This window comes from Halichoerus grypus, chromosome 1 (assembly GCF_964656455.1).
Source record: "Halichoerus grypus chromosome 1, mHalGry1.hap1.1, whole genome shotgun sequence".
NCBI classification, from domain to species: Eukaryota; Metazoa; Chordata; class Mammalia; order Carnivora; family Phocidae; genus Halichoerus; species Halichoerus grypus.
Window position 1 is genome coordinate 196051730 of NC_135712.1, and position 13636 is coordinate 196065365.

General features: G+C 42.2%; 1 protein-coding gene across 20 annotated transcripts in view; it reads left to right on the plus strand.

The window, feature by feature from the left end:
• The window catches only part of PBRM1 (polybromo 1), a 116301-nt gene that overhangs the window by 81092 nt on the left and 21573 nt on the right, over positions 1-13636 (plus strand). For all 20 annotated transcript variants that reach the window (XM_036102591.2, XM_078077287.1, XM_078077293.1 and 17 more), the window contains 2 exons: positions 2809-2954; positions 6003-6160. In XM_036102591.2, the coding sequence (XP_035958484.1) occupies positions 2809-2954; positions 6003-6160 (304 nt within the window). The remainder of the gene's footprint in view (positions 1-2808; positions 2955-6002; positions 6161-13636) is intronic.

The window sequence follows — 13636 nt, forward strand, 5'->3', positions numbered from 1 at the left end:
TGGAAAAATAGGCAAAGGACCAAATAGATCATTTATAGAGGGAAGACAGCCCCAAAAAGTTAGAAAATGTGTTAATCTAATAGTTTTTAAAAGCCTGACAGGTTGGCAAGAGTTTTGAATTGCTAATACTGATAACACCTGGTGTGGGTGTGGGGAAGGACACTTCTTTCCCATCCGTGGCATTCCCCTTGACCTGGCCATTTGATACCAGGAAATGTGGTCCAACTCAATATTCAGGTGCACCAAAGGGTTCTCCACAAGGGACGGCATCAGTGTTATTTGTAAAAGCAAAAACCCTTGGCCAGACCCAAATGCCCATGAATAGGAGTTGAGGAAATTGTCAGACATCCATAGCATGCAAACTCTGTGGCCAGTAAGCACAGTGAGGTAGGTCTATATATATGGCACATGGAAAGTTGTCCAAGTCACGTGGTAAGAGCATGCTCATAATTAACAGGTGGCAGAATGGGATGTGGTTCCATTATTATTCAAAAAAACCAAAACTGGGGCGCCTGGGTGGCTCAGATGGTTAAGCATCTGCCTTCGGCTCAGGTCATGATCCCAGGGTCCTGGGATCGAGCCCCGCATCGGGCTTCCTGCTAGGCAGGGAGCCTGCTTCTCCCTCTCTCTCTCTGACTCTCATGAATAAATAAAACATTTAAAAACAAAAACTGTATGTTTACATACACGACTGTAAAAGCAGTGTGGAGAATTGCTGTGTGCTGAACCAGGTGTTTATCTCTGGGGTTGGATCACAGAAGATTGCCTTTAAGTTTTACATGCTCTAATGTTTGAATTGTTGCCCACAGATATACTTCTTTTATATAGTCAAAAAAGATAAAGCTTCTAAATTATTAATGTAAAAACTGGAAAAAATCGACTTCTTCGTGTCTTAGAAAAGAAATACATTTTAGTGTCCTAACAGTGTTACAAGAGAAAGGGAGCTTGGGAAAGAACATGATATTTTTTACATTTCACCAGTATTCCTGGGAATCATAGAGAATTTTGAAAGAATAAGAAATACCAATGGAAGCCAACATGAGAATTAACGCAGATTTCTTATTAGAATTCATAAGTCTCCAGGGTCCTCTCTGTGCACCCGTTTTGTTTTGGGTTTTTTTTTTTCTTTTGTCTCTTATCTTTATTTTAATACTGCCTGGCTGAAACAAGTCCTTCCTGGAACTTTTTAAAGGAATACCTTCAGCAGGTAGAGCATGCAGATCTCATTCTCAAGGCAGAGAGATTACTTTAAAAAAAAAAAGAACTTCAGAACAGAATCCATTCCTAAAAGAAAAAGTTACTCTTTTTTTTTTTTTTTTTAAGATTTTATTATTTGACACAGAGAGAGAGCGTGCGCGCACACAAGTTGGGGGAGCAGAGGGAGAGGGAGAAGCAGATTCCCCGCTGAGCAGGGAGCCCGATGTGGGGCTCAGTCCCAGGACCCCGGGATCATGACCTGAGCCAAAGGCAGATGCTTAAACAACTGAGCCACCCAGGTGCCCAGAAAAAGTTATTCTTAATTTCAGGGGCTAAGTTCCCATTCCTGCAAATTCCCTTCACCCATTATATGTGCGACCTCACTCATTCTTAAGGATTTTCCAGGAGACCATTTATATATCACATTTGAAGTCAGATCAAAGCAAATGTTTGGACCTTCTGAAGGAGATTTTTCTTCTTTTCAGTTTGAAGTTTCAGATATTCTCAGGGAGATGCAGTAGAAAATACTGGGGTTCTGGAATTTCCTCAGCTTTTATGTGTTTTGGAGTTAATATGTTTAAAACACCTCATGGTGTGCCCACTTTCTGCATCAGATCAGAACTTTTTTTCTTTTTCTTTTTTTTTTTTTAAAGATTTTATTTATTTATTTGAGAGCACTCGCAGGAGCAGGGGGAGGGACAGAGGCAGAGGGAGAAGCAGACCCCACTGAGCACAGAATCCAACACGGAGCTCAGGACCCTGAGATCATGACCTGAGCAGAAGGCAGACCCTTAGCCGACTGAGCCGCCCAGGCGCCCCTTTTCTTTTTCTTTTTCTTTCTTTTTCTTTTTTTTTTTTTGCCAAAACTATAAAACAACAATAACGAATGGGTGTTCAAGTGCTTTTCATAAGTCAGGCATTGTTCTGCATATTTAACTGTGGAGTGTGTCATTGGAGCTTCTTCCTAACAGCTCCATCTGATGGGTGCACTCTGCCTTCCTTTTACAGATGACCTAAGAGGTCAGGTCATTTGCCCAGTGTCACAGCAGCCAGGAGGTGACAGACCTTGTAATTTATTCAGAAACAGAGTGTATGTGTTTATATCACAGAGGCTATACTATTTCTTTCCATTCCAGAATAAATCAAAATGATAACAATTTTATTTTTATTTTTTTTAATTATCATTTAAAACCATCAGTTGTTAATGTTAAGAAATTGAGAGATCAGTAAATGTAATGAAGAGGAAGCTTGCGCAGAATTTGCTCCTTATCCTCTATAGCAGTGTGTGAGTGAGGCTGCTCCTGAATGCTGATGTGTCCTCTGTGGTGCTTCTCTCCCCCACCTCCCCCGAAGGCTATGGGAATGGGGTGTGTGTGTGTGGGGGGGTAACAGTTTATGAAACTTAAGTATAAATTTAAAATAAATACAATATTTAATAGGACTTAGTTTGGTTTCAGTACCCCAATCTTGTCCCCGACCTTCATCAAAACTTCTGTTTATAGTTATTTTTTATTTTAAGTTAATATGAAGGAAAGTCAGCTTTTTCTTAACCTCCTCTGTCTACTCCTTGATTGTCAGCTGCCTATCTTCAACCAGTTTCCTTTACCACAGGAGAAAGAAGATGTCCCTGTGGAAATGTCAAATGGTGAACCAGGTTGCCACTACTTTGAGCAGCTCCGTTACAATGACATGTGGCTAAAGGTTGGCGATTGTGTCTTCATCAAGTCCCATGGCCTGGTGCGCCCTCGCGTGGGCAGGTGGGTGTACTGAAGCAGGGAGGATGCAGTTGGGTCTGAGAGATTTGGAGCGGGTAGAAATTCATCAGTCTTTAGGATGAAGTCAAAAGTCGTCATCATCCTCCCCATAATCCTGTAACTTCCCCAGCTTCCTCACACACACTTGCCCTGCTTTGGTCTCTAGCCACACTTTCTTCTTTAAATCCTTCCTGTGAAGTTTTCTTTTCTTCTCCTACCATTTACTGAATTCTCAACCCAGAAATCTCCCTGCCTACCTCACATGATGAACTCCTTTAGCTTAAATTTGAGATAGCACTTCCTTAAGGAAGCCTTTCCTGTCCCCTGCAGACTGGATTAGGTCTCCTCATTACTCTCAGAGCACGTATCAGGTTATTTTACTGTTGGGTTTCCATACCGGACTGCAAATGCCCTGAGAGGAGGGGCCCTGTCCTTTTGCTTACTTTTGTATTCCCTGCTCCAAGCACGATGCATGAAACATGGTAAGGGCTCAGATATTTGTTGAACAAGTACATGAATGAAAGTATAGTTGCATGGCGTAAAACGGCAATGAAGGAGTCAGGTATGGGACTGGGCAGTAGAGGGTAGTGATTAAGAGTTGTGGGTCTTGGCGTGAGTTCCAGCCCTGCTAGCTGCATGTCCTTAGGCAAATGATTGACTTTTCTGAGCTCCAGTTTCCTCATTCCATTTTTTCTTCATTCAGTAATCATTTATTACAAACCTAGTATTTGCCAGGCAGTGAGGATACATTAGTGAATAAAACAGACAAATATCCTTAGTCCCATGGATCTTTGTTGCAGTGGGAAGACAAACAATAAACATTGCGAATAAGTAAACGGTACAGAACATTAGGTCATGATATGTGCTGTGAAAAAAATCGATCAGAGTATGGGGAATCAGGAGTGCACAGTCAAAGTGAGGAGGTGCAGAAGTTTAAGTAGGGTGGTGTATATAGGCCTCACTGAGAGCTGATAGTTGAGCTAACACTTGAAGAAACTGAGGGAGTGAGGAATGTGAATATTCAGAGAGAAAGCTTTCCAGGAAGCGAGAACAGCCAGTATGAAGACCTGAGAGAGAAGTGTGCCTGGCATGTCCAGATTTGGATGGTTTGTTGCCGGGGGAGTGAGCAGTGCATTGACTTAGGTCATGAGGGCCACAGCACACAGTGCCACTCTGGTGGACCTCAGGGACCATTGTCGGCACGTGGGCTTTTACTGAATTAAAGGGAGTACCACTGGATTCTTTCATTTATTTATTTATTTATTTTAAAGATTTTATTTTTGTATTTGAGAGAGAGAGAGCACAGGCAGGGGGAGAGGCAGGCAGAGGGAGAAGCAGACTCCCCGCTGAGCGGGGAGCCCAATGGGGTACTCGATCCCAGGACACTGGGATCAGGACCTGAGCCGAAGGCAGACGCTTAACCGACTGAGCCACCCAGGCACCCCCATTGGATTCTTTCAGGCATAGATGTGATATCTGAATTAGTTCTTAGCAGGATTGCTCTGCCTTCTGATTGCTGAGAATAGACTAAAGGGTTGGGGCACTTGGGTGGCTCAGTCAGTTAAGCATCTGCCTTCAGCTCAGGTAGTGATCCCAGGGTCCTGGGATCCAGTCCCGCATCGGGCTCCTTGCTCAGCGGGGAGCCTGCTTCTCTCTCTCCCTCTGCCACTCCCCCTGCTTGTGCTCTCTCTCTCTCTCTTTCTCTGACAAATAAATAAAATCTTTAAAAAAAGAAAAATAAGAGGGGCGCCTGGGTGGCTCAGTCATTGGGCGTCTGCCTTCAGCTCAGGTCATGATCCCAGGGTCCTGGGATCGAACCCCGCATCGGGCTCCCTGCTCGGCGGGAAGCCTGCTTCTCCCTCTCTCACTCCCCCTGCTTGTGTTCCCTCTCTTGCTGTGTCTCTCTCTGTCAAATAAATAAGTAAAATCTTTAAAAAAAAAAAAAAGAAAGAAAGAAAAATAAGACTTAAAGGGTCAAAGAGAAGCAAGGAGATCTGCTAGGAGGCTGTTGCAATAATCCAGGCAATAATGATTGCTGGCTCAGGCCAGCAGTCAGATCCTGTTGTGAAAGGTTGAATTAATAGGATTCCTGATAAATGGGATGTGGGGTCCGAGAGAGAGAGAGAGAGAGAGAGAGTGATAGAAAGGAGTCAAGGGTGACTTCTCTGTGTTGGCCTAAGGAACTGAAAGGGTGGAGTTAACCATGAACTGAGATGAGGATGTTGCTTCATGTCAGGAACCACAAGACAATGGGGACATTAATTATCCCAACTTGCTGGGGGTGGTTATGAGGAATTGTGTAATACCTAACACAGAGCAGTCAGATATGCATTTTTATTTTCGTCTAGGGAGGTAGTATCTGGCTCTCATCAGATTCTCAATGGGTGAAGGGCTATTTATTATACCTTGACACTCAAAAAGTCATGAACCATTGCCTTAAAGGAATATCTGTGACTCATGTGAGCTGACCCCAAATATGGATGGTTTGTGTGTTTATTCGGCTGATGAGTCCGATGACAGATGCTTAGTTTTGTTTTTTGTTTTCATCATGAGGATTTCAGGAAAAAAAAAACCTGGAGGTTAGCTGAAACTATTAAGTCATATGCCTTGGTATTGTGTGTTTTTTCCCTCAGATGAATAGCCAGTGTCTGTCTCCCTTTCCAAATGTCTTCTCCTGTGCTCAAAGGGGGGAAAAGGGAAATGGTCTTATTGTCAAAATAGTCAACAAAACTCCTCTAAGTAGTAAATATCATTAAGTTTTTGGTTAAGAGAATTTCTGATAGATAAATCCTTCAAGAATGAAACCGATCAGGGGCGCCTGGGTGGCTCAGTCGTTAAGCGTCTGCCTTCGGCTCAGGTCATGATCCCAGGGTCCTGTTATCGAGCCCCACATCAGGCTCCCTGCTCGGCAGGAAGCCTGCTTCTCCCTCTCCCACTCCCCCTGCTTGTGTTCCCTCTCTCGCTGTGTCTCTCTCTGTCAAATAAATAAAAAAAAAAAATGAAACCGATCAGAATTCTGTTTTAATGGAATTTCTCCATTTTTCCCCCAAGAATTGAAAAGGTATGGGTTCGAGATGGAGCCGCATATTTTTATGGCCCCATCTTCATTCACCCAGAAGAGACGGAACATGAGCCCACAAAAATGTTCTACAAAAAAGAAGTGTTTCTGAGTAATCTGGAAGAAACCTGCCCCATGACATGTATTCTGGGTATGTATTTATGCCTTTTCATTTAATCACATCCATTGTATTACAATTGATTGAATACTCCTGTGTTAGGCACTGTTCTAGGTGCTAGGTATACAGCAATCAACAGATCAGAGTCTCTGCTGTCTTAGAGACTTAACAATGGGGCAGAGGTTGGGGAGTCAGTAAATAAATTAAGTCTATAGGACATCAGGTAGTAATTAGAGCTATGAATGAGAATAAGGAAGAGAAAGAGGACAGAGAGTAATGTTGAGGGGAGGTCTTGTTTTAGGTAATGTGGTCACCAAAAGCCTTTTTTTTCTTTTTTTTAAGATTTTATTTATTTGCGAGAGAGAGAATGAGAGACAGAGAGCATGAGAGGGGGGAGGGTCAGAGGGAGAAGCAGACTCCCCGCCGAGCAGGGAGCCCGATGCGGGACTCGATCCCGGGACTCCAGGACCATGACCTGAGCCGAAGGCAGTCGCTTAACCAACTGAGCCACCCAGGCGCCCCAAAAGCCTTTTTGATAGGTGACGTTAGCAGAGCCCTGAAGGCAGTGAGGAGGAAAACCATCCGAATACAGGCGTGCCTTGTTTTATTGCTTTATTGCACTTCACAGATGCTGTTTTTTTACAAATGGAAGGTCTGTGGCAACCTGCGTCAAGCAGGTCTGTTGGTGCCATTTTTCCAACAGCATTTGCTCACTTCGTGTCTCTGTCACATTTTGGTAATTCTCACAATATTTCAGACTTTATTACTATTATATTTGAGATGCTGCAACCTCATGATAAAACTTTAATAGCTGAGGAATTGCTTTTTATGGATGAGCAAAGACAGTGGTTTCTTGGTAAGGAACCTACTCATGGTAAAATTGCTGTGAAGGTTGTTAAAATGACAAAAAAGATTTCAAGTATCACGTAAATTAGTTGTTAAAGCACCAGCAGGATTTGAGAGGATTGACTCCGAAGTTTGAAAGAAGTTCAGCTATGGGTAAAATCCTATCCAAACAGCATCACATACTACAGAGAAACCATTTGTGAAAGGAAGAGTCAATCGATGTTGCAAAGAAGCAGCCACCATGCTTATGGCCAAGAGGAAATAAGTATTTTACACTTAGACTGCTGTCTTATTTTAAGAAATTGCCACAGCCACCCCAGCCTTTGGCAACCACCATCCTCATCAGTCAGCAGCCATCATCATCCAGACAAGACCCTCCACCAACACAAAGATGGGGACACCTGGCTGGCTCAGTCAGTAGAACATACGACTCTTGATCTCAGGGTTTTGAGTTCAGGCCCTAGTTGGATGTAGCGTTCACTTAAAAAAAAAAAAATTACAACTCACTGAAAGCTCAGATGATGGTTAGTATTTTTTAGCAATAAAAAGTGTTTTTTAACTGTAGTATGTACATTGTTTTTTAGACATAATGCTATTGCACACTTAATGGACTGCAGTATAGTGTAAACATAACTTTTATATACAGTGGGAAACCAAAAAATCATTTGACTTACTTTATTGTGATACTCACTTTATTGAGGTGATCAGGAACTGAACCCACAGTATCTCCAAGGTATACCCGGATCTGAGATTTTACTCCTTTTACGCACAGCAAATGTGAAATGCAAAGCCCTTAAGGCATAGTATCTGGGCATGTTTGAGACGCAGGAAGAGAGCTGGTGTCTGGGCGAACAGTCACAGTAGGTCTACTAGACTGTGCTGAGATTGAGTTTGGAGCAGATAGGAAGTCCTGGTTATGAGTAGAGAGGTGGTGTGAGCCAGCATGTGCATTGGAGGAATCACTGTGGCTGGAGAATGGAGAATATGTAAGAATAAGGTAGGAAGCAGGGGGAGGAGTTAAAAGACTTCTACGGTTTCCTTTGGACTCTTAACCCTAGTAATGTTATTGTCCCTGATCCAGAAATGTGCAGGGCTCATGTTATGGTTTCTGTTCAGTCATCCTCCTGAGTGTTCACATACACTCTGCTTCTCAAATGTAGTTATATGCATCACAGACTGTCATTGTTTTCAGCTGTTATGTTTCTTCTTGCCCTGAATTAGTGCTACAACTTACTTGCAAACCAGCTACTCTTCCCATCTTTTGGAATAGTTTTCCAAAAGGTTACTAGGTACAAGCTTTATAATGATTACACATGGTTATAAAGAAGCAGCCACCATGCTTATGGCCAAGAGGAAATAAGTATTTTACACTTAGACTTTATTTAATCACTAAGTTTACCTACATTGTTTTGGTGCTTTGAGTTTTTTCAGAATTAGATATGGTAAATGTGTTACCTCTCTCATTGTGTCTCTCTCTGAATGGCTGATAGTTCAACACGTTTTCCTCTTTGTAACGTGGTGCACCCTGGGGAGAGGGAGCAAAGGCTCGTGAGGTTATTAAATCCTTCTTAAGTTTCTGCAGCAGAGACTATCTTCCTTTTAACTCATGATCCAGACTAAAGAAGTGCCCTAAAGCCTTAATCCCTAGGGTAAACCCAGCCACAAGACTCAAAGGGAGCATAGCAAAGGTGAGACTGAAGTCTCCTTTGTTAGGGTGACCATATCATTTATTGCTTTTTTTTCTTAGTGGTTACCCTGGGAATTACATCTTAAATTTGTCACAGTCTAGTTTGCTATATATAGAATTCTCCATTGACAGTTTTTTCTGTCCTGCCTCCCATCAAATTTAGGGAGTTTTTTGTCTTCACATATTCTTTCTTCTCCTTTCTCTCCTCCATCTGAGAGTCCCGTTACGCCTATGTTGGTGTGCTTAATGGTGTGTCACATGTTTCACAGACTGCTCGTGTTTCTTTATTCTTTCTTCTTTCTGTTCCTCAGACTGATCATTTCAGTTGGCTTGTCTTGGAGTTCACAGGTTCTTCTGCCTGTTCAAATCTTCTAATGAAGATTTTCATTTTAGCTGTTATACTTTTCAGCTCCAGCGTTTTTTTTTTCCTTTTTCTTTTTAAGATTTTATTCATCTGAGAGAGAGAGAGTGCACACAAGCATGGGGGGAGGGGCAGAGGGAGAGGTAGAAGCAGACTCCCTGCTGAGCAGGGAGCCTGATGGTGGCTCAACCCCAGGTCTCTGGGATCATGACCTGAGCCGAAGGCAGATGCTTAACCTACTGAGCCACCCAGGCACCCTTCAGCTCCAGCATTTCTATTTAGGCTTTCCAGTTCTTGTCTCATTCTTGATAATCTCTGTTTGTGAGTCAGCATTCTGATTTCCTTTAGTTGTTTGTCCATGGTTTGCTTTAGCTCTCTGAGCATATTTAAGACAGTTGATGTAAAGTGTTTGTCTCATAGGTCCAGTGTCTGGGCTTTCCCTGGGATGGTTTCTGTTCATTTCTTTTTATCCTATGGGTGGGCCATACTTTCCTGTTTCTTTGCATGGCCTCATAATTTTTTATGAAAACTGGGTATTTTGAATATCATAATGTGATACCTCTGGAAATTGGATTCTCCCCTTTCCTCAGGCTTTATTGTTATAGCTTATTGGGGGGGTCATATTGCTCATTTAATGACTTTTCTAAACTAGTTTTTTAAACTGTGTTTGCTGGGGCGTCTGGGTGGCTCAGTCGTTAAGCATCTGCCTTTAGTTCAGGTCCATGATCCCAGGGTCCTGGGATCAAGTCCCACATTTTTTTTTTTTTTAAGATTTTATTTATTTATTTGAGAGAGAGCATGAGACGGGGGAGGGCCAGAGGGAGAAGCAGACTCCCTGCTGAGCAGGGAGCCCGATGCGGGACTTGACCCTGGGACTCCAGGATCATGACCTGAGTCAAAGGCAATCACTCAACCAACTGAGCCACTCAGGCACCCTGTCTTAGCTTATATCGTATATTAAACTCTGCTCCTCTAGAGCACCATCCCTCCCCCTCTCCCACTCCCCCTGCTTGTGTTCCCTCTCTCACTGTGTCTCTCTCTCTGTCAAATAAATAAATAAATAAAATTTAAAAATAAATAAATAAACTCTTTGCTGTTGTGTGTGGTCACTGAAGTCTCTGATCTGTTAGCTTAGTGGTCAGCTACTGATTTAATAGAGATTTTCTTAAATGCTTGAATCAAAAAAAAAAAAAAAATTTCCCGGTCTCTGCAGCTCGAGGCTGTGTCTGTGTTGGAACACACTTTCATCACTCAGCCTGAAGTTTACAACTCTGCCTTTTCCTTTGCTTCCTGTTTGCACAGGGCTTGACAGTCAGCCAGAGGTGAGAGTTTAGGGCTTTCAGGCCTTTTCTGAGCATGCGTCCTGCCCATGGCATGTGCCTGGCTTTCTAGATTCCCCAGGATATGTGGAAGCTTTCCAAAACTCTTATTCCCCAAAGTATCTCACTGCCCAGCTTTTTCTGCCAGGCTTTTTCACATTTGTACTGTTTGCCCCAACTGATAACCTTTGTTCCAGCTGGCACCATCTGGTTCGTTTGCCTTCAGGTGTTTTCAGCAGAAGTACCATAACCACTTTTCTGCCATCATGAGATTCCAAGTTAGGTGGAATAAAGGCAAACCCTTCGCGTTCGTCCCTGAGGAAGCCAGCCATGTTGGTCAAAACAGGCAACCAAATTCTTTGAGAACAAGGACTGGTCTGCTCCCTCCAGCACCAGAAACTCCCACCAGGAGTGCAGGCTGTCATCTTCCTGACTGCTGCTGAGCCAGAGGGGGGTGGGGGGTGGGGGGCAAGGGTAAGTTAAAATGCCACAAAGCTCACCTGCCCACTTGCAGTCACTTTTTTTCTTGATTAAGCATTCACGTAGTTGTTTGGCTGTTTTCCAGAGTTCCAGTAATGTTGATTCTGACAGTTTCTGCTGGCTTTTCTCGTTGTTTCTGTGAGAGCATGACTCTTGGCTCTCCCTACTTCACCGTTTTCACCGACATCATTTGGAGTAATTCCTTTTTATAGATACCTATGAGAATGTGTTGCACTCTGTAGTTTATAAACTACATATCCAGGATCTCGTTTATTTTTCACCATGACCCTGTACAAAAGATGCTGTCATTCTCAGAAAAGTGAAGTTAATGTCTAACACATTGGACCAAAACTAAAACCTAGGTCTTCTCGCTTCTGCTTCTGTACTGGTGTTTAGATTGTTGGTTTACAGCCAGCTGGAACACTTTTGAGTGAAAAGAGGTGCCAGTATTATTAAGCAGGACACCAGCCATACAATGAGATGCATGGTTACTTCATCTTGAGATAAACCCCAAAAGGAAATGCCTCTAGTGGTCACAAAATGGGATTTTAGCCCAGCTTGTGTGTTTCAGTATCCACCCCCTAAGGAAGAAAAAGTGTTTTTGTTATGTTTTATATTGACTTTCAAATGCAGGGAGGCAGATTTTTTTTTTTAATTAATTTGTTTCTGTAGAGAGTAATAATTTAAAGTGTTTAAGCTTTAGAAGATTTATAATTTTATTGTGTTAACTATACACAGTGTTGAATGTAAATCTCATCTTTGTCTCCCTGAAACAAAAGTTTTAAAGGTAATTAGCTGAGGTAAAACATTTTCATCTTCTGTAATATAGACCTGATGGGGGCATACTTCACTTAGGAGACAGTCCTGTTTTGCTGTTATACATATGCTTTTTGTTCATTGCCTTCAGTAACCTATATGATAATCAAACAGCCACGGAAAAGTTGCTTTTGGGAATGAACAGGGCCACATATGACAGAAACTGCCTCCATCCTTAGGCACTTGGATCGTAAAATTCCCAGGAACCTGAGTTCCTGAAACATGCCAATTCCCAATTTATTTGCTGGTTCTGTTTTCTTCATAATAGATTTTTTTAAATGCTGTATTAATTGAAAAACTGTTCTCAGTAAGGGAAGAATAAAAGGCTTTTATTTATTTTTTTTAAAGATTTATTTATTTTAGGGGCGCCTGGGTGGCTCAGTCGGTTGGTTAAGCATCTGCCTTTGGCTCAGGTAATGATCCCAGGACCCTGGGATCGAGCCCCATGTCAGGCTCTCTGCCCAGTGGAGAGTTTGCTTCTCACTCTCCCTCTGCCCCTCCCCATGCTCGTTCTCTCTCTCTCTTTCTCAAATCAAGTGTTTTTTTAAAAAAATAAGGATTTATTTATTAGAGAGTGCATGGGGCGGGGGGAGGAGACAGAAGAAGATGGAAAGAGAAAATCTCCAGCAGACTCCCTGCTGAGCAAGGAGCCCAACGACCCCGAGACCATGACCCGAGCAGAAATCAAGAGTCCAATGCTCAACCGACTGAGCCACCAGGTACTCCAGAATAAAAGGCTTTTTTTTTTTTTTTTTAAAGATTTTTTATTTATTTTAGAGCGAGCATGAGCAGGGGAAGGGGGAGAGGGAGAGAGAGAATCTCAAGCAGACTCCCCGCTGAGCGTGGAGCCCAACACGGGACTCCATCCCAGGACCCCAAGATCATGACCTGAGCCAAGATCAAGAGTCGGCCGTTCAACTGAGTGAGCCACCCAGCTGCCCCTCCAGAATAAAAGGCTTTTAAAGATTAGAAAGGAAAAATAAAAAGATCAGGTTTTGCAAAGACATTATTAGGTACATATAAAATCCAAAAGGTATTTGGATAAACTATTAGAATTAATAAATGGAAATATCAAGATTATCTATATGTTTATTTATCATCAAAGAGCAATTAGAAAGTTGAATTTTAAAAACATGCCATTTACATTAAATACCTAGGAATAAATCTTTAAAAAAAATGTAAAAGACTCCTACACACACACACACACACACACACACACACACACACACACACACACACACACACACACACACACACAAAACCGTGTGAGTTGGGGCGCCTGAATGGCTCAGTCGGTTAAGCGTCTAACTCTTGATCTCAGCTCAGATCTTGATCTCAGAGCCATGGGTTCAAGCCCCACATTGGGCTCCACACTGGGCATGGCACCTACTTAGGAAAAAAACAAAAAAACCCTATGAGAAAATGATTGAAAGGCATTAAAGAAGACCTAAATAAATGAAGTGATTCATTATGTTTATAGCTGGAAGACTCGGTATTTTAAAGAAGTCACTTTTCTCCCTATTTGATGTATTAGTTCATTATAGTTCCAGTCAGAGTCCAGCAGGTTTTTATTAATTTTGTATGCTTTATTAAATAAAAGCTTCCTGAGCTTTTATCTTTTCCATGTCTTGTGAGGGCCTGGTAGGAACCCCAGGTCAGGACACAGAGAGGCCACAACCATGCCAGGGCTACTAAGTCAGTTTTACTCTTTAGCTGTGAGCATAATTTTTACCCTTTCCAAATCTCTATTTTTCATTCTGTGAATTATGGAAAATGGTAACTGCCTTCTCTGAATTGAAAAGCCTTTGGATTGTGTAAGTCAAGTGCTTGTGTGTAAATCTAAGGCAATGATAGTAATTACAGCTATTTTAAGCTTCTGAAATGTTTCTGACCTGTTTTTACATGTTTTAGGTGTTTTGCATGTAAATGTTTAATAAATTATCAGCTATGAACACTCCTGTTAAGGAGTGCAAAATAAGGGGTGTCCATATCACTCTTAT